Source organism: Oryza brachyantha, chromosome 12, assembly GCF_000231095.2.
Source record: "Oryza brachyantha chromosome 12, ObraRS2, whole genome shotgun sequence".
NCBI lineage: Eukaryota > Viridiplantae > Streptophyta > Magnoliopsida > Poales > Poaceae > Oryza > Oryza brachyantha.
In genome coordinates, this window is record NC_023174.2 from 4,405,390 (window position 1) to 4,427,650 (window position 22,261).

At 38.9% G+C, this 22,261-nt stretch overlaps 2 protein-coding genes across 2 annotated transcripts; one reads left to right on the forward strand and one right to left on the reverse strand.

Moving 5' to 3' along the window:
• Positions 1 to 8,249: 8,249 nt before the first annotated feature.
• LOC102713430 (protein NRT1/ PTR FAMILY 4.6-like) lies at positions 8,250 to 13,184 on the forward strand (the record flags this gene model as incomplete). The annotated part of the gene is made up of 5 exons (XM_040529377.1): positions 8,250 to 8,370; positions 9,035 to 9,252; positions 9,662 to 10,108; positions 10,868 to 10,983; positions 11,903 to 13,184. Coding segments are annotated over 5 exons (1,755 nt in total), but the record flags the coding sequence as incomplete, so codon positions are not given.
• Positions 13,185 to 14,634: 1,450 nt separating this feature from the next.
• LOC102713702 lies at positions 14,635 to 20,658 on the reverse strand. The gene is made up of 2 exons (XM_006664381.3): positions 20,201 to 20,658; positions 14,635 to 15,540 (listed from the first exon to the last, which is right to left on the reverse strand). The coding sequence occupies exons 1-2, from the start codon at positions 20,656 to 20,658 to the stop codon at positions 15,279 to 15,281; spliced, it is 720 nt and encodes a 239-aa protein (XP_006664444.2). The 3' UTR covers positions 14,635 to 15,278.
• Between the last annotated feature and the right edge of the window lie 1,603 nt (positions 20,659 to 22,261).

The window sequence follows — 22,261 nt, forward strand, 5'->3', positions numbered from 1 at the left end:
ATTTAATCATTTATTTTATAAAAAAGATATAATAAATTAATCATTTTGTATGATTTGATCTATTACTAAATGAACTTCAAGCATGATTTATAATTTTACATATTTGCACTAAAAATTAAGTAAAACAAATAGTCAGATGTAGATCGAAAGTTAATGGCATCAAGTAAAAAAAGGGAGAGGGAGGGGAGTAGTTAGTGCTAGTCGTTGGCCCATGTTGGCTAACCACATTCAAACCTATGCAAGGACATAAAGTGATTGCTTAGGACAGACGAGAAGCATAATCAAAATGGTATCGTAGTTACAGTTGATGGATAAAAAAAGACTTCTCCTTGTGTTTGATTTTGCTCTTACTTTATCAAATTTTTGTTTGGTTGGATAGCTATTGTAGAATATATAGTATCTGTTTTTGCCAAATACTTTTCTGGGTCACTTATAGATACCTATTGTATGTTTCATTTGTTTCGGAATGAAAAACTTGAAGTTTTGCAATGACAGAATTAATTTGGCATAGTTACTTTGTTAGAAATGCTAGCAAACCATTCCTATCCTCACTCGAATACTAAGTATTTAAAGTATTTCTTAACTTCTCCCACCCATCAGTTTTACTTTTGATTGACTTGTTCCTCTCTTTGGAAATGTTAGGGGACATTTACAGGTTGTGCACTTTTTTCTTGCATCACTGACATTTTTTTAAGATAATGGAATAACATTTCGGCCTTTGCTCAATGAGCTACATCCAATTATTACAAAATCCGTGTATGAATAAGTTTCACACACACTGGGGGTGGAGTGGACACAATAGGGCGGAGTGTACGAGTGTATCCCTTGCAAATCTCAACCTATGAGTGCTCCATATGTTCATAGTTGTAACCCACTAATGAGGCTTGTGTTCATTCTTAAAATTGTGATCCTGAGTAAAAACTGAAAGTTCTAAGTTGGGTCACAATTATAGTATCGTATACATAAAACATCTTAAAATGGTAAATTCTACCTGTATAAAATTGTTAGAATCATGCCCATTAGTTATGATCATATTTGTAAAACCATATGACAGATCAAGATTTTGACAACCTCAATGTGGGATGCATTAGATCTTAGGCCATCTTCAAATGATGCTACACCACTACACCAGCATTGCCTTTCAGGTTCTCACAATAAAGATAAAGTATATCCTGAATTTACATATCATGATTCTTTTTTCATATTATGAAGCTAGGTAAACTATTAATCAGTAGTATACTTCCTTAATACTATAAAACTATAACGTATAAAACACCGTGAATGTAACAACTAGGATGATAAAGTATCATAGAGGCAACTTGATCAATATCTATAAATAGCAAACATTATACATGATACATTTGGATACCAGATTTAGTAATTATCGGCTTTGATACCTATAGGTACTATGTTTGATACCCATGGGTATTGGAATACCAGATCTAATACCCAACTATATGATACCAGGTTTGATACACTTGCAAGGATAATGAGTATCAATACTTCAAGATATCATTGTATTACAGTAATATCATGTATTTTATTAGAGGTATGTATTTTATTGGAGGTATCATGACACTGACTCTATGTATCATCAAGGTGTCATGGAGACGTGCATATGAATGTAACATATTGATACCTGTGTAACATGTTACTAGTACAATGGTATCATGATAAGAAAGAGTATCACACAACTACTTTCATGTATCATGGGGATTGGTAAAATATGTCAAAATAATTCGTAGATACAAATTTTGAGAAAAAAGGAACTAGTCCAAAGGATATCTCGTCTTTAATATATGTTGGCTTTGATACATATAGGTACTAGATTTGATACCTATGGGTATTGGAATACCGGATCTGATATCCAGCTATATGATAGCATGTTTGATACACTTGCAAAGATAATGTGTATCTATACTTCGAGATACCATTGTACTACAATGATATCATGTATTTTTTGGAGGTATCGTGACACTGACTATATATATATATATATCATCAAGATATCATAGATACTTGCATATGAATGTATCATATCGATGCCTGTAACATGACACTAGTACAGGGGTATTATGATAAGAAAAAGTGTCACACTACTTTCACGTATCATGGGGATTGGTAAAATATATCAAAATAATTCATAGATACAAATTTAAGGAAAAAAAAGGATATCTCGTCTTTTGATGAGCCATATCGGATTTGTTTGGTTCATGTATAACTCAACAGTTTAATCCAAACCCTAATATTTAGGCTTTGTTCAGTTTACAAAATCTTTTTAAAAAACATCACATCAGATATACGGACAAACATTTAAAGTATTACACATAGTTTAATTATAAAATAAATTATAGCTTCCGCCAAGAAACTGCGAGACAAATCTTTTGTGCCTAATTAAGCCGTCATTAGCACATATAGTTTACTTTAGCACTTATGGCTAATCACGTACTAATTAGGCTCAAAAGATTCATCTCACGATTTCCCCCGTAACTATGTAATTAGTTTTATTATTCATATATATTTAATGCTCCATTTAGATGTCTAAAAATTCGATGTGATAATTTGAGAAAACCTTTTGAGAACTAAACAGGGCCTTAGCCCACTAGACCCATGCACACACATACATGGTAGGTTCGTGTGAGAGGAGCTGTGGTGGAACGCACGCGTGATTACTCATGGAAGTAGCACACCCATCACACAGGATACAATGTTTCATGACACCACACTTTTGTAGGCCCTACATGATTTCCATGGCTTTGGAATGTTAGAATGATTTTTAATATGATCAATATCTTAGGAAAATATTGTTCTCCCAGTAACTTTTTTCTCAATACAGACTCAATGTCCTGTCAACTTTAGACGGGGTGGTGGCATCATACCCTTATCACTATCACTGTATCTTTATAGAGAAATTAAATTATTTATTTTCTACAACCCCAAGAAATGTTTCTAATCTATATATTGGTAGTCAAAAGAGTTCGATTACATGGTCCTGATCTGGAATCTGTACTAAATCAAGTTATTAGATGACATGACAAAAGATGTTGCATGCACCTGAGTACCTTAATTTCTTCACATGATTAATTAGTACTATCTGAATGCATATGACTGACTAATGGCCAAACAAACACTGCTCTAAACAAAGAACAAAAGGGAATAATAATTAGTGACCAAACAGCAAGACTACATAAGCAAAATGCAAGGCATCTATATATATGGTCCATAGTTATTTCGCTGTCCAAATTAGATCATGTGCACATCACAACGTGTGGCAATGCAAAGGATTGATGATCTATTTGGGTGGAATTATGAGTGGTTTACCAATTGGATGGCACAGCACAACATCTAGAGCATCTTCATGTGTCTTCTCCAACTGAGAATAATCGCTATGGATAACGGCGCCAAAAAGGCACTAGCTAGATTATTATATATTGATCATATTTGCTTTTTACTAAAGTAAGTCAAAATACCTTAGCTTGGTCTAGCAAAAGTAGTTTTGTCACAAAGTCAAATCTATCAAGGTGCAGGCCAATTTCACAGGGATACTTCGATATGTACTGTCATATATATGTTTCATCTTTCTTAATTTATTAAAATAATTTTTTATTATTGAGAATAAACTAGATAGGCAAAGATAATAAATTGGGAACAAAAACTTAATACTAACAAAGAATTAATATAAATTAAGAGCTATACATAGTGAGTTAAGTTTTGCTCTAGACATATAAGAGTTCGATTTTATAGATTTTTAGTTATTTGCTAAGTAAAAAAATGTTTCAATTTCGCTTATATAGCCAATAAAAATGCCTTAGATCCGATATAACTCACAAGGAATGGAATGCTAGAGTTTTAAGTTGAAATGTTCCCACATAATAGCGGTTGTATATGTATTGAGATTTTATGAAATAGACATTTCGGATGTGAGCTTATTCTGCTAATGCACAAAGGTGGACCATATTCTTTTAAGATTTCATTATGCATGTGAGCATCCACCGAGCCAATGGCATGGACTTAAGGTAGTCAAAACAGTATTGCCCTAGCAAAGTTTTGAAGTCAGTCTTGGATTTGGATAAGGACTATTTTTTTCTCTGTCATATAATATAAGGTGTCTATACAAATATACATTAACTAGCACACCTTTTCTCTAAATTTGATTTACTTTAAATTCTTTATCATCAAAACGTCTAACCACATTACATGCATGCACTCAGATAAAATAAATAAGGATATGGTTATAACTGTTATAACTATTTCTTGGTCTTTGTATCAGTGTTAGTTGCGCCGTATATTATGGGATAGAAATCAGTCTTGGATTTGGATTTGGATAAGGACGCATGCACACTTAATTACCAAGTAGTTTATATTTACCAAAACATAAACTTGTAGCAATATCTTTTTCCTGCACCAATAAACAACAGTGGGCCGCAATATATACAAAGTGATGAGATTCCTTTCAGTGATAGATATGCAACACCACCACTAATGGCCCCTCCAAGTAGCGTCTAAGTGCGTCAAAAACGTTCATCACACACTGCGGTGGCTCGCCACAAAAATATGTACTAAATTCATCCCAATTTATGACGGATTTTGATTATACATTATATATACAGCCAAAATTCCTTTTTGGCTACATATGTACCTGCAGCAAAGATGGGACATATGTCAAATATTTGTAGACAAATATGCTTATTAATTATATATTTGTAAAACAAAGGGCTGTATATTATTTTTCCTACATGAGTCGATTATTCAGCTAGGTTTTAGAAAACTCCTGGTCTGCCCCCATGCCCCTTTTTGAATGTACAAATAGTACCTCCAAATTGGTTATGTATCCATCAAAATTAAGATGAATTGTTTTGTCATAATCATATATACTACTCTCTTAACATGCATACACCATATAATATTTATATCCAATAATTGGTTTTTTCTAGGAGCTAGTCACAAGATCTTTCTAGAGTATAATATAATGCGGGGCTGATAAGTAAAGAGTGCACTAACATTTCTCATATTTTTGAAACCACACATTTTGCTGCATGGCTAAAGATCAGCAAAAGTGGCTAATTTCTCCTCCATGGTATGGAAAAAAAGTTTATTTGTTTATATATCCACACAGTTGTGCGATACATCTACATCACTTAGGTATTGCACTATCATTTGAAATGGACACATAAACTTTAGCACTCTATACCTAGGACCTATGTAGCACGTAATCTTTTACATGCATACATCTTTTGGGTAAGAGTATAAATATGTTCCTGTACACTAGGCGTGATGAAGAGTGTAACTACACCTAATAGTGTGTGTATATATATATATATACACATACACATGTAGAGTCTACCTACGGTGAGTCACGACTCATATAGGCTGCTTCGTGAGTCAGGATCAAGAAAAACATATCAAATCAACTTTAAATTTCAATTTATATGACTCAAAATCTTATAACACGTATAATTTTTTTCATTTTTAAAGAATTTTAAGTTTTGTTTGTGATGTTTTAAATAATCTCAAACAACCAAATATATATGCTAGTTAGATATGGGCAATGCAGCTAGCATGTGCCCTCTCAACCACAACCAAATATTCAACGCACATAACTGTTACGATCATTTGCAAATATCGGCTCATCTTTTGACTTTTACTTATAATTGTAAGTCTTTTAAATTTAGAGTTTATTTTAAAGTTTTTTATCATAGTTTATTTTTCAGTGTTGGCTTTTATATCGCTATGAACACATATACAAACGCTTATTGATAAATTAATTTCTATTTATAAATATGCTATTTGTTTTTTTTAGAAAGCGAAAAGAATACCCCCTCTGTGTGATGTCAGTGTGGATTACAATGCTGAAAAAGGCTTTTAGGTACTGTTCACAAGTCTAACTAGAAATCATATCATTCAGGTCATTCTCCATGTAAAGCAAATCCAATGCTTGTGTAGTTGTGTGTATGATCATCACCAGACCCTGATCGAAGTGACGCAACGTGCGGGAGTAATCATGAGCTGATGGTGCTAATTAAATGACAATTTGTAGTCGAGATAACCTCTGATATAATCACACACATATTTTGGGATAGATTTCAAAAGCTCTAATCCTCGTATAAAATAAAAGAGAGCACCAAATTAGAGGCATCTATTTTGAGGTCCCTCAAAAGTGAAACATCAGGAAAGTGGGGTTTTTCTAAAATAAGTCCGTCATGGAATTAATTATTCAGGGTTGTAGCCTGCAGTTTCCTCAGGTTCATTTTTAGCCTCATTGTTCGGTCCAGAGTACGGAGTATTTATTAGCTGACTCTCTTAATCGTCACGTAAATAAATTTAGTGACATGGAGGAAAAAGAGAGAAGTAGAGGGAAAAACTATTGTCATGTATGGCAACGGTTTAGAGTCGACTCTTAGCTTTAATTTACTAAAAGTTTTCTTGCATGAATGTGGATAAAAAGAAAACTAGCGTAATAAAATAATTTTTATTGCATTAATGAAGAAATCATACCTGACTCTACCTTTATACATATCATTATAAAATAGGTTTTTGTTGCTGACGTAGATCAGATAAGAGTTGACAATGGGCTCTGCCTTTGAGCATGCCCTAACGGCTCATCAGCGACTTAAAAAAATTAATTAACACTTTTATACATATACTCTTACGGATTATAAGCAAATATTAGAGAATAAACTCATGCGAAAAGTCAACTCCGAAATTAGTTTTGGAATTCATAATTTTGCAACAGCTTATAAGCTGAAAAAATGATGGAGCTGTTTGTAAACTAAGATTATTAACTGACAATCAAAATGGACAGGGAACTCCCGTTTCTGTGCCAACTAATCTTGCGCTATGAATGAATTGACAGCCCACCCACCGAAGAAAAATATGTTTCCTCTTGCTATTGAACTGAAAGGGGCCCAACTATCGTTTCTCTTGGTAATCACTTGAGAATAAATCAGTGGTTTGATGTAAGACAAAATTGTGGACACATTCATGATAAGACCTATTATAATTGATTTTCTTATGGAGTGGTTTCATATATGGAGAGTAGTTTCTTAGTCTTATGTCTTTTGTATGTCCTAAATTAATCCAAGTGTGTTGGAGTATGCTGTGCCTACGGCTGTGTTCGGGAGGAGAGTAAGTTATCCAAAGCGGAAACATAATAATTGATTAGTATATTATTAATTAATTATTAATTATAAAAAATATAAAATAGATTCATATGATTTTTATAGTAACTTTTCTATAGAAATTTTTTGGGAAAAAATACACTATTTAACAGTTCAGGAAGCGTGCACGTGAAAAATGAGAAATTTGGGTTAATAAGGAGGGGAGAAGAACACGACCTATGTCAGGGATAGAGTATAGATGGTTATGAAGAAAAGTAGGCCATATAGTAAGTATAATAATGATCAATGATATCGGATTTTAGGGCACGTCCAAAAGTGTTTATTAGCTGACTCTCTCAATCGTCACGTAAGCAAATTAATTTAGTGATGCGGAGGAAAGAGAGAGGGAAGGAGAGAGAAAAGCCGTTATGAGTCGACTCTTAGCATTTATTAAAGCAAACTTTTTTTATGAGGGTAGATAGAAAAAAAACTAGCGTAATAAAAAATATTTTATTGTATTAATTAATAAACCATACCTGACTCTAGTGTACTTATCATTATAAAATAGGTTCTTCGACGTGGATCAGATAAGAGTCGATAATAACTTATACCTACAAACACGGACGGAATGGTTTGATTAGCATAATATCTGTCTTCTTAGAGTAGAGAAAATACGGAAATTTCCTTAAAATCCATGCATTCCAAAGACACCTTTTAGAGTTTCTATTCAGTCAGGGCTTCCTGCCTCCTGGGTGCCACATTTGTGGTCACCATTCCCGTATAAGGTTTATGTGGGCTATCTCTTTAAAACATAAGTCGAGAGGAATGCCCCTTGATATATATAGATTTCATATTACATTATATAATTCATTATAGCATCTGGTGTCAAAGATCCAACTTGGCACTAGAAAACAATTAGGAAACTTAACCGTACAGGCCACATATGACAAATTAGTGTCAAATTGAATCAATTATACTAGGTCTTATCATTGATGTAGACAAAAAAATCAGAAGAACCTTTAGTGATAAAAATGACACAGACACTGCCATTAGCTGCTCTTCTTCCATGTCTATAAAAAGGCAGCAACTCAAGCCACAACCGTTGCACATGAGAAGCCACAAAGATATAGCTAGCAGGAGCCAAGACTGTGACACATACAATCTTGTGAAGATCTAGAGTTGGCCATGGCTCTGCAAGGCCTTGTGGACTGGAGGGGAAGGCCAGTTGATCCCAAGAGGCACGGTGGTGTGAAGGCTGCTATGTTCATCTACTGTGAGTAACCAATTTATAGTCTTTGCGCACTTATGTTACCGTCCGATTAGAAATCGACGATCAAGATATCATCTCAATGGCCCTGATTAGCAACTACAAAGGACTGTCGGCCTAATCTTTTTTGTTTTTGTTATGCTTCTAAGTCAGAATTTAAATTTTTAACTTTAAATTTAGAGTAGATTTTAGGGCTTTTTTTATCGTTTTTAGCCTTGGTTTTAGATCGTTAAGAACATGTATATAAAATTTTTATTCATAAATTATTTTTCATTTGTAAATATGTCGTAGAAAAAACCAAATAATCACCTTCCACGTATGTACCTAAATTGTATTATTTTTCTTCATTGTTTTTTCACTGGAGAAATAAAAAAAAAACAAAGGGAGGTGCTGAACCAGCAGTACATACCACTAGCATGTTTACAGATGGAAGTTTCTCTGTCATTTCTTAAAGAACACTACACTGCTCTAGTTCTGTGAATAAAAAGAGGGCAATGCAATGTAATATATTTTATAGCAATTAACTCCCTACACCCTTTCCACATTCACATTTACATAAAAATTTGCATGGATTAATTAATTAATATATCATACCGAAGCTTAATTAGTAAAAGCTTGGTCGATCGATGATGATGCATAATAATATACCAATTTCCAATAATGTTTGCAGTCCTAATCGTGATGACCAACATGGGGAACATCCCGACGATGCTGAACATAGTGAGCTACCTGCACGGGACGATGCACATGGGCATCGCCGACGCCTCCACCACCGCCGCCAACTTCTACGGCGCCATCTGCGTCTTCTCCCTCCTCGGCGCCTTCGTCTCCGACTCCTACGTCAAGCGCTTCTACACCATCCTCATCTTCGCTCCGATCGAGATTCTGGCAAGTTATCTCACGGCTATATCTTTTCGTTCGTTTGTAAACCAAAATTTAAATTTAAAATATTAAAATTTAGAGTAGGTTTTAGGATTTTTCTCGTCGTTATTTATTTTTTAGCCTTGGCTTTTGTCTTTAAAAACACGTATACGAAAGTTGTTTATAACTTTCATACTATTTTTTATTTGCAAATATGTCATTTGATTTTTTTTTTTGAATAAGCTAAACAATCATGCATCCTCTTAAAACCATTAGTATATCAGGCCTTATGGTCTTGAAATATTTAACGTTCGAGACAAAATTCGGCTAAATTCTTGAAATTTTAATGATTAAATTAGTGCGTATTTAATTGATTATTAAGTGAAAGTGGGAAAAATACCGGTATGGATTCATGGATCCTTGGTGGTGTTGGCAGGGGTATATGCTGCTGGCGTGCCAAGCTCACTTCCCGTGGCTGCACCCGCCGCCGTGCGACGCCGGCGGCGGCGGCGTCGAGCGGTGCGCGGCGGCGAGCGGGCGCGACCTGACGCTGCTGAGGCTAGGGCTGTACGTGATCCCGGTCGGCGAGGGGGCGCTGCGGGTGTGCGGGGCGGCGCTGGGCGGCGACCAGTTCGACGGCGCCGGCGACCCGGCGGAGCTCCGTGGGAAGATGAGCTTCTTCAACTGGTTCACCTTCTGCATCTCGCTGGGCGGCTTCGTGGGGCTCGTCTTCGTGGTGTGGGTGCAGAACAACCAGGGGTGGGACCTCGCCTTCGCGCTCGCCGCCGTCATGGCGCTCGTCGCCATGGCCGTCGTCCTCGCCGGCCTGCCGTACTACCGCCACCGCGTGCCCGCCGGCAGCCCGCTCACCAGGATCCTCCAGGTAACTTGCTTAGCAGAGCATCCTCCTCTCTGCTCTTATATAATTTTCTGTTGATTAAATTTGTAGGTAATTTGTCAGGCGAGATTAATGTTTGTTTCAATTTGCAGCCACCTCTTTTTGTCTTGGTCATGCTTATAAGCTAAAAATTAAATTTTAAACATTATATTTAGAGTAAATTTTAGGGATTTTTTCGTAGTTTATTTTTCGGCCAGTTTTTTAGATCGTTAAGAACAAGTATATGAACATTTTATTCATAAATTATTTTTATTTGCAAATACCTCGGTTGACGTTTATCTTAATAACAATCACCTCTTTAATTATCTGACACGTTAATCGGGGTTCACAAATTTATAATTTTCTTTCAAAACTTCCGGAATGAAAATTTCAAGATCCCCTCCACCCATATAGGAAAACATTTTTCCCGAAATTTTCAATCTTTTTTCATTTCTGTGAATTTTGATTTTTTAAAGATTTGGCCGAATTTGGTTAAAACTTCAAATTATTTCGTACCGGTAATTTCTGGAATTTCAGTTCCATTGGTACCCTGATCCTAGCTAGTTGGATGTGGCTCTAGGAACAAATATTGAAAATCTGTTAGGACATAGCAGGGATCTGTCCAAATTCATCGAAATATGTATGTAGAACACTTCAAAAAAATTTCTTAAAATTTAAATACTCCGATCGACAACCCTCCCCAAAAGCAAACAAAAAGGAAATATTTTGCATAATGATGTTTGATTCATGTGTGTATTTTGACAGGTTTTTGTGGCGGCGTTCAGGAAGAGGAACGTGACGATGCCGGAGGGTGTGGTGGAAATGCATGAGAATTCAGAATGCACAAGCATTGAGCTGCTGGACAAGACTCCTGGTTTCAAGTAAGTATTTTCTAAAATTTAAAGAACCCTTTAAATTACATTTTATTTCGATTTTTTATGACTTTCAGTACCATCTTACTCCCTTGGGTAAAAATATTTCATATTTGTCATATGAGTATACACGGTTCACTCATACTTTTATATTATAATAAATATATTCAATGATGAAAGTACTATCTTTATTTTTTTTAATATATGACCCTTTGTCTTCATAGAGATTTACTCCGGTCTAACAAAAAGTATTTCGAAGTACCGGTACCTCGAGGTATCCAAATCGTTTCCCACCATTAGATCTTGCTGAGTAGGATGTGCACCGTTGGATCCAACGATCGGAAATAATTTAGTACCGCGAGGTCTCTGTACCTCAAGGTACTTTTTGTTATTTTTTTAGGACTGAAGCAAATCTTTTTAAAGATAACATGGTTTAATCGTCTGACTTATAAAAACTTTAATGTAAATGTAAAAAAAAATGTTATGTTTAAAATAATGATAAACGGTCACAATAAATTAGATGGCACTTTCAAAAAATACCTTTTCTGGATAAGATCAATGTCCAGTCGTGTCCAAAATTCAAACCGGTAGTAAAATTAAAAATGAGCCATGTAATTTTTAGGATAAATCTAGACAAATTGTCACTTTCTTCTGGACTAACTTTTTCGAGCTACACAGTCGAAGCTTATAAGGTTTGTTTAGAACCGAATTGAAAGATTTTGTAAGTAACAGGAGGGTACTTTTTGAGCAATTTTACCCATCATTTAATAAAGTATAGACATGTATTAAATTTTCTAATATAAAATTTAGTATCTCCAGCTACTTTGTATTTGAGATATGATAATTTTAAGTGTAAATTCTGATATATATATATATATATATATATATGATATTAATTTATTGATTCGGTGCTTGATGTGTAATGAAGGTTCCTTGACAAGGCGGCGGTGGACGACGGCGACCGGCGGCGGTGGTCGCTGTGCACGGTGACTCAGGTGGAGGAGGCGAAGATCATCCTCCGGATGCTCCCCGTCTTCCTCAGCTCCGTCCTGGGTTACCTCCCCATCCCGCTCCTCCTCACCTTCACCGTGCAGCAGGGCGGCGCCATGGACACCCGCCTCGGCGGCACCAACGTCCCGCCGGCGAGCCTCTTCGTCGTGCCCATCGTCTTCCAGATGCTCATCCTCGTCGCCTACGACCGCGCCGCCGTGCCGTGGCTGCGGCGGGCCACGGGGCTCGCCGGCGGGATCACCCACCTGCAGCGCGTGGGGCTCGGGTTCGCGTCGAGCGCCGGCGCGCTGGCGCTGGCCGCCGCCGTGGAGTCGCGGCGCAGGGCCCGCGCGGCGGCCTCGGCGGCGCCCATGTCGGTGTTCTGGCTGACGCCGCAGTTCTTCCTCCTCGGCGTCATGGACGTCACCTCCTTCGTCGGCCTCCTCGAGTTCTTCTACAGCGAGGCCTCCGCGGGCATGAAGTCCATCGGCGGCGCCGTCTTCTTCTGCATCCTCGGCGTCGCGTCGTGGCTCGGCGGCCTCCTCATCCAGGCGGTCAACCGCGCCACCGCCGGCGCCGGCCGCGGGCGCCGCGGCTGGCTCGACGGCGCCGACCTCGACGACAGCCACCTCGATCGCTTCTACTGGCTCCTCGCGCTGTTCGAGATCGCCGCCTTCTTCCTCTACCTCTGCTGCGCATGGCGGTACACGTACAGGCATCATCCGCGGATGCAGGCCGCCATGGAGGATGACAAGATCTCGACGACGACGACGAAGAAAGCCGCGGTTTGATCGCACGGCTGGGTGCACCGTAGGATCTGAAATGGATGGCTCTGATCTCTCCATGTATTGTGCAAAAAAAGGTTTGTAGCTTATGTATAAGTGACGAGACAGTAGTGGAGGGTTTGAACCCTCGGATCGAGAAATGAACGGTCGAGATTGAGTGCAGGTATGCGGCTAGTATTTTATTTTGGCTCTACAATGATATATGCACTACTAGATATTGTCCAAATATGCTTTTTAATTTCTATCCATGTGTGTTCAAAGTATTTTAGATTTTTTTTACTTAAGCCAATTACTAGTAGCAGACAATATGATGGGTAGTAAAGTTAAAAAGATATGGCAGTGATCTTACATGTACAGGCATCGATGCATGCCACCATGGAGGATTACAAGTTTGAGCGCCAACGGGTGCACCGTAGGATCTTAAACGGACGGCTGTGATCTCTCCATGTACAGCTTATGATGATGAGCCCTCAGAACTGATGAGATTGAGTACCCGGCGTGCAGCTAGTATTTTATTTTGGATTCATAACAGTGTCTGCACTACTGGCTATAGATGTTATCCAGATATGCTTTCTAATTTCTATACACGTGTGTTCAAAGTATTTTAGATTTTAATTTTTTAGCTTAAGCCAAGTAGACGGTGACAGGGCTAAAAAGTTGAAAAGATTTTCCAATTATCTCTGTTTCAAAACATTAAAGCATATATATGGGTGATTGTTTGGATGTTTTATGAAAAAAAACAAAAAGACATATTTGCAAATGAAAAATATTTTGTGAATAAAAATTTTATATACGTATTCTGAACGATATAAAAGCCAAGATCAGAAAATAAACTTCGATGAAAACTCACAAAATCAACTTTAAATTGAAAAGTAAAAAATTAACCTGTACTATAAATATAAGTAGAAGAAAAAAATGGGAGTGCCGAGATTTACAGTGGACCAGAGGCAGTAATAGTAAAATACTGTTAGGCAGTAATAATAGTAAGGTGGAGAAGCATTCCATCGGATTGTGGAGGGAGAGAATGTGGTGGATGCAGTGGCGCCCCTTTCTTTCCCTGTCACATTGGGGGCTTGTAGTTGTAATAGTTTAGTGCAGTAGTGCAGGGGTGCAAGGTGTGTTGTAGCTAAAAACTGTGTTCAGGGTGCTCCAACAACACCTGTGTTTCAGGACCCGTTCAAAACTGCCGACAAGCCGAGCTTTCATCTATACTCCTAGTTTATATCTACAGTTTAGCATAATTAGACTTAATTAAAATATTACCTTTAGTCACTTCATTGGTTAAATTTCGAATTTCGAATTGCTTAGATTTACTTTCCAAGTAATAGGTTGGTTATAGAATCATTAAAATCATAAAAATTAAATCATTGGAACTAGTACATAAATGCTTATGTTGTGCTAAAAAATTGAATTCGAATAATACCTCTATTTTAAAACAGGGGAGCAAAACCCAAACTTTTTAGGATTCAAAAATTATACCACAATATAACCATTTATTGTGTACTGATTTTAATGCGTAGAATCTATATATTTTCAACTGACTAGCGTTTGAATAAAATTTTATGCAATTTAAATTTAAATTTGACCACTGAGATGATTAATAAGGGTACATTTTTCTTTAACTAATGTGTTTGTAAAAAACCTATAAAGTTTATATTTTATCTACAATATATTTCGGAACAAAGCAAATAGTTGAGAAGATATGTTCAAAATATGTTTCCCCACAAACCAAATGCAATGAGAATATGTGATTAAAACAAAATGAAAACCAACATTTCATGGAAAGATAGTTCTAAAAACTGAAATGGCATTCCAACAAAGGGAAATAACAGGTAAGTGCGTATGGGGAAAAAAGAAAGAGTTAATTAGAAAAGATGCCACAACGTAGAGCAAAATCAATCTCGTACACACATTCATAGCGCAAAATCAATCTCCTACACACATTCAAGACGTATAATCCAAGGGATCAATAATTTTGTTCGTAGAATAAGAAAACCAAGCTAGTACTAGTTAATATATACACATTGGCAACGAACCTTACAATGCTAGAGGAATTCGAGCAGCCATCAACTTTCACAGTTTGAAGCTTGCAAGCTTAATTCCCAAACATCATCAGCAAACTAAAAATCTAAACCACTACAATCTGCGGCAGCATGAACAAACTATGCTGATACGACCACAGCAAGGTTGGATGAACAAATATAGAAGGATTACTGAGCAACTACATCATATAGATCAACAAACATCAGGGCTATACATTCCCCTGCAGTTCCTTGAACATGTTTTTGCATTTCCTTGGATGCTCTAAGTCCAACTCTCATTTCTTCCTTTGAAGGATTGAAGAGGGAATTCTTTACAAGCAGTTGGCCAGTTGAGCAGCATTTTCTTCTGTGCAAGATTTTTGCACCCCATAACTCCAGCAAGTTTTCTGACTATGAGGTGCGCATCAATACCTGGTATTTACAGTGGATGATCTTTCATGTCTGTCAGCTATCATGTACAACAGGATCATATATCAACCCAAAAGAATCATTTTGATGATCTATGAAGTGGCACATTCTTTGCACCATTTAACTGCATCCTTCTTTTCATCTGAATTTGGCGGACTGATTCACAAATCAACAGGGAGAGTTTTGGAACACTCTTGCTTGTCAAGGGCAGGTCAATTCCAACTTTTTTCAGAGCATTTATAAAGAGCCTCTGAGATTTTGGATCATGCTCAGAACATCGCAATGGAGTAATGCCTGTCAGGGCTGGTTTCCCACAAGTTGTTACATCACTTTGCATGCCACTGCAGTAGCATAAACAATACTAATTAGATACAACATATATGGATAATTGCTTATTAAGTAGAAAGACAAATTCTTCAAAGAGTAAATTGGCATTTAAAAAAGTCAATCCTCTTTCCTTACATTCAACAAAACAAGTACATCCAATAAACATCAACCATCCTACAATTATGTATTATATCATTGCAGATGTTTCATATGCATATGCATATTTGTGAGTCCTATAAAGTTTACAAGATACAGTACAATGACAGCAGCATCTATACAGTTTAGACATGTAACAGCATTTAAGGATAATAACCATTTCTAATAAAAAAACCAGCCAAACCCGCAAACTTGGATGATTGTAGTAACATTTTTACAGCTTGGTACCAAGCTAGCAGCTGCCTTCACCACCAATGAAACAATTCACCCATTCTATATAGGGACAATTGCATATCTGGCCCTACTTTATAGTCTAATTACCGATTTAGCCCTATCTTTTTCACTTTCCAGATTTGGCCTTGCTTTTTAAAAATGAAGCTCCCGTTTGACCCTATTGTTAATGTACCATGAGTAGTGTAAATAAAAAAAGAAGAAAAAAGAAATAAACACGCGAAATGACAACAATGCCCCTGTCCCGTTTGGCAACGTGTCTGGCGTCGGCGCAGGCACAGATGGTTGTGCTAAGGGAGTTGGCGCAGGTGGGTCGTCTTTCTCGTTGATGGTCAGCATCCTCACCCTTCCTGGGGCTCCATCCCTTCTCTGTGGGGAGTTTCTAGGCTGGATTGAGACGGCAGTTTGTCAGCGAGGGAAGCTCAGGCTGCTGAAGCAAAGCCATCCAAGCCCGGGTTCTCCTTCGGCCAAATTTGGCGAGGTCAGCGGGTGGTGGAACGGAGAGGTCCTGGGCCAGCTCTCAGGGACGGTGGTTCGATGAAGCCGATCGATGGAGGGGCGTTGGTCGAGTGTGGTGGAAGCTATGTGCCGCCAATGCTTAGATGGTGGTTTCAGATTGGGTGACATACCACAGTGGTAGGGGGTTCTAAGCGAAAGCTTAGCCCAATTGCCTAGGCCAACCGTGGCTTTGCCTTCAGACGTAGTAACCCTAATGAGGGCATTGTTGAGGTATCTCTCCTCCCTCGGCAAGGAGCTCTGGGTGAAAACCTTATCCAGTCATTGATGGATGACGGCGACGCCTTTTGGCGTCGCACCCTCGTGAGGGCGTCGTTTTGGAGTCTTCGTGTCGTAGTGATGTCGTTAGCTCGGTGGCGATCGATCTCGCTTAGCGATGGCCGGTTCGATGCTTAGCTTTCCTCTCTGTAGTGTGTGTTTGGACAGTTGGCAATTGGTTCGGGGCGTGTGCTCTGGTACACATCCTTCCTCAACAGCCAGCTATCGATGTAAAACTTTTCTTGTAACTTTTTCTTCCTATCTTAATAACATTGAGGTCATTCCAACCAAAAAAAAACCTATATGCACTTTCCCCACCCCACCCCGGTTGGAACCGAGCCAATGGGTGGTGGCGGTCCGACGGCGTGACGAGCGGCGACACTCAGACAGCAGCCGGTGGTGCTCGGGCGGCCGGCTGCGGTGAGCGGGCCAGGCGCGCGCTGGGCGAGCAGGCTAGGCGCGCGGCGGCATCAGCAGACTGGAGGTGGAGGCGGCTAGGCGCACGGCGTTGGGCAGGCGCGCGACGACCGGGCTTGTAGAGGCTAGTGTTCATCCAAGAAAGAAGGCCAAGATTCGAGCTGGAGGATCTGCTCCAGGCGTCGGGGCGACGCCGCTGGAAGGTCAGCCCATGGTGGTGAAGCGGTTCAAGGAGATGAACAACGTCAGGAGGGAGCAAATCGCCGCCTGCCCGCCATGCCGTCTGCCTCGACCTTCCCTCCCACGTCGTCGTCAGTACCGTACTCCGTTGTCATCCTCGAGTCCCCCACGCCACCACCCGTGCGCTGCGCCCTTAGTGAGTACCGCCGACTCCTTGCGCCGTGGGGGGCCGATCCTGTTCATCCCGGCGTCCATCCCGTTCGTCTAGGTAGTCTCTACTCTTCTGCTAATTTTTTCGGCTAACGACCAGACCAGTGATTGAACTCGCAGATCCAGTCAGGCGTCGTCTGTTATTATCCTCTCGCCCATGCTCTTTAGGTACGATTTTGGTTTGGAGATGTAAGTTATTTTCATGTGGCGGTTCAAGTCCTCGACGCCGGCATCGAGCCCATCCTCAGCGACGACTTGTTATGTGCTGATTTGTATGGTTGAGGAGTTGTGTGTTGATTTGTAGGCTATTGGACATAATTATGTGCTATTTTTACATGAGCATTCTTGTATATTTGCTTCACTGTTTGCAATTTGGGATTTTTTAGGCAATATGCTATCAAAATTTTGTAAAAAAAATAGACAAAACAATGTCAATTTTGTTTACCCCAATTTTTTTAAAATTTATTCAAATTTTAATCAAATGTATTTTAAATCTTATTCAAATTTATCAAACTTCAGTCGAATATCAATTAAAACCGACTCAAATCTGTTAAATATAAGTTAAATATTACAAATATTTCTTAACATATACAAATGTGTTAAAAACAGGACCAAATATGCAAATAGTACTAACAAAACAGGGTCAAATGTGCAAGGGTAAAGACGTCCACTTTTTCCTCACTTAACACCGTTAACATGACTTAATGAAGTAGGGCCAAAAGTGAGCTTCAACTTTGAAAAGTGGGCTAAATCTGCAAACTGAAAAAAACAGGGTTAAATCCGCAATTGGACTCCAAAGTAGGGCAAGTTATACAATTGCCCCTTCTATATAACATCCAGATCAATGGAGTGCAGTATCATGAACAAGTTTAGGAACATGACAAGCTAAACATGAAATTGATGGGGACTGAGATAATGTAATATAGAAAAAAATGCTTAATTTGACCAAACACAAGAAGAATAAACAGGTATATGGATTGAAGGTGTGAAGAACGGACTCCAACATAGCATGTGAGTTGAACACCTAGTACTAATTTTCTATTCAACACAACACTACTACTGATGTTTACCCAATTTGTTTTGGGTAGAGGAATTAAGAAACTTATTAAGCACTGCATTCAAAACAGCATGCACAAATCAAACAGATAGACCACCACCAACTACAGCTGGCAGCTATGGACATGCAAATGCATGTGGTGAATGGATACTCCAGCCTGTAAAATAACGGATTAACAATCGAATTAAAATTATTAAAATCTATATTTATCAATTCTGAATCTGTTTTTAATTAGAAAAATATAGTGAGGGGGTCCTATTTTTTTTAAAAAAAATGGAACATTGCTTTCTCGACCTTTTTCCATAAAAACAGTATATATGAACCGTTATCGCAGGCGTTAATCCATGTCCTACTGGCAAAATAAGTAAGCAAGAGTGGTGTATTGCTAATATAGACATGTTTTTTGTCAGCACATAAAAGTTTGAATAGTTCAAGGTTTAACCCCAAATCCAACAAAGGCGAATCCAAATTTGGAGGTTTCAACTAAATGTTCTCATAACATATTGTGTAGGATCATCATTAGAACCATCATACTTGTTGATCATTGATGAAATGACTGGATTAGCCAACCAAAGTTGGCCTCGGTCATTATGTATTGTACTGACCCAAGCAAAAAGTCTCTTTAAGAAGCAATAGTAAAAAGTCATAGCAAAACCAGGAGCACCTTGTACTAGAAAACAAGTGTGATTCACCACAAACAATAAGATATGTTGACATGCCAGGACTAACAGAACATTTAAGTGGTTAAACTCTACTAACAGGAGCAAGCTCATGGATATTTCAAGTTAGTCACAAAGCTGAGGGATACTAACATGAATGCTGTGAAATTAAGAGAAACTTCTTAATTGACCCATACATTAATAATAACTAAATGAACGAAGGATGAATGGACACCATTTTAGCTTGCAGGTTGAATGGATAATGCTACTTTCAGGTCATGGTATTGAGATACCATATCGGAGCCAATACTTCTATTGATTATTTGTTTAATTTGTATTGGCATCAGTAATTCTATTTATTCCAATTGGTAGCATCAGTGATTCTATTCCTGGATAGTTATTTGCGGCGGAAAAATACTAAGAATAGTGTAAACAAATCCACTATTCCTTCTTTTTTTAGTCACAACATAACATAATTACAACTGTCCTATATGTTACTGTAGCACATATTATCCATAACAGGATCCAGGAAACGGCGGGAACCAGCTGATTCGCGCCAAAATGATGTGCCCTGATCCAAGCAGGGCGATAATTAAAAACCTAACATACCTACAAATCTGATGATGTTCCAACAATATCTCAGAAACAAAAACCGCCAATACATCACCAATGTATTCAGCTTTCACCAAGTTTTCTGAAAACCATACTTATTCAGGCCTCATACCCATAATGAATGAAAAGGCTGCGGAATTCTTAGAACTATATAAATGATACCAACACAAAGAAAAAAGAAGTATGGCATAACATTACACAATTCAACATAAGCAGTGAACCTGAAATAAAATATATCAAAATTCACAACCAAATTCCCTGAATCAAGCAGAATCGTAAATCACCCATGTCGTCATTTGCTCGCATAGAATTTTACCCCACGCAATGCGAAATGGTTAATATGGAAGCAAATCAACTCTAGGAAGCGTGAAATTGTACCTTCGCTTGGTGACAAATGCGCAGGGCTTGTAGAGCCGCTGCTTGGGGTCGGAGAGGATGTGATCGAAGCAGTAGGACGTGAGGGGCATCGCCTTCGCGCCGCAATTCGCCGCCAAGCACCCCGCCCTCCCCGCGGCAGAGCCCGCACGGACGCCGCCATTCACAGCGGGAGGAAGAGGAAGAGGGAGCGGAGCGCCACCGTCGCCAACGGCATTCCCGGCGCCGGGGGCGACGATGGGGCTGGCCCCGTGCTCCCACCAGTACTCGGCGTGCCTGGCGGAGAGCTCGTCGGCGAGCGCCCAGAGCTGCGCGCGGTACAGGGAGCAGAGCTGCAGGAGGCGGCGCCGTCGCCGGCGGATGACCTCCTCGCGGGACAGCGCCGCGGCGTGGCAGAGCTTGGCCTCACCCGGCGCGGCGGCGAGCAGGACCGGCGGCGGCGGCTGCGGGCCGTCGCCCATTGGAGGCGGTGGCGGGCTAGGGTTTCGTGGGAAGGGTTTAAAGTGGGGTTCGGTCCAAGGCCGTAGCGGGAGAAGACTCCATCGAGTTCGGCCCACTTAATTGGGCCGTCTCTTTTGCGCTATCTGGGCCTGTTATTTTCTGTCTTTTTTTTTCTCTGGAAAAAGTCCACGAAAGGTCCCTTACTATGGTAATTGAGAAGTGCAATTTGGCTTCCAAAAGTTTTAAATTAAAAGGGTATTATACTTGGTGTCTGTTGTATAGTAGCACATATTTATTACTGAGTTGCACAAATTTAGGATAGGAGTTGCACAAGAGAAAAAAGCAACTATGATAATTGAGAAGTGCAATTTGGCTTCCAAAAGTTTTGAATTAATAATTTTTTGCCATATGTGTGACCTTTCTGTAAATAACAAAAATTTAACAACTCAGCCGATAATCATCCACTGACATATATATTTTAATCCGAGATTATCATTGGTCTCAAACTCTGAATAGACATAGCATCCTCGAGCTGCAAAATCTTAGATTCTATTATCATCGCTCGCTCAAGCACCTCTGGATCGCACAAATATGCAAATATATAACTAACATATGAATGCAACTAGAAATGCGAAGATAGATTCTCATGATCAAAGAAGGCACCAAATCCAAGCTCTCTTGCGATGCCTCTTGTAAACCATGGCGCAACAACCATGAACTCGTTTCAAGCGTAATTTAGTATCCTCCCTTGGTACTACTCTGATCATGGGCGACATTTATGTGTGTCAGGAACAGGTTTAGCAGGCCAAACGCCAAAGGCAATCTTCTCATTCTAGCCATTCGGTATGATTACGGGCAACTCTTCGGTGTATTTTACTAGTAATACTATTATAAAAGGGTATTTTTGTACTTTGTTAATTACTTGATTAACAGTATTTTATAATTTTGTATTTTTTTTTCAATAAAGATGATAATAAAAAGGATGATATTACCCATTTAAATTTCTACTACACCTAATATTGTTGATAGTATAATTTATCATAGCCGTCTGATAAAAATAAATCAACGGTATGGACTAAATTCTACTAGCAGTAAAATGCACAGGAGTCAGCCCCGTTACGAAAACGACTTGCAAAAAGTGAAATGACAGGACCGATCCATGGATTGTAGGATAGGCTGGTTCCATTTTTCTGTTCGGTTGGATGGATAAGTTGGACCCTATTTTTTGTTTGGTGGGAGGGATGGGATGGGATGAGTTGGACCTGTATTTTTTGGTTGAAAGGATAAGATGGGATAAAGATTACCTCTCATATCCAAAATTAAATATTAAATACTAGTATTAATATATTAATAACATAAAGTAATTGGATGTATATTTATACAAGTAATATATTTTAAATAAATTTAATAAATAAAATGGAGACCCTCTATGCGTCGTGGTCGTCCTGGGACGGATCCTTCCCACCGTTTTGATGGGATGGGTTCGACCTGGATCTGAGAGAAATATTTCTCTCCTGGGTTTAACCCATCCCACCCATCCACCAAACAAACAGGTCAGGGATGGGTTGGCTCTGTCCTAACCCATCCCATCCCTAGAACCAAAAATATCCTTACTGGACGAGC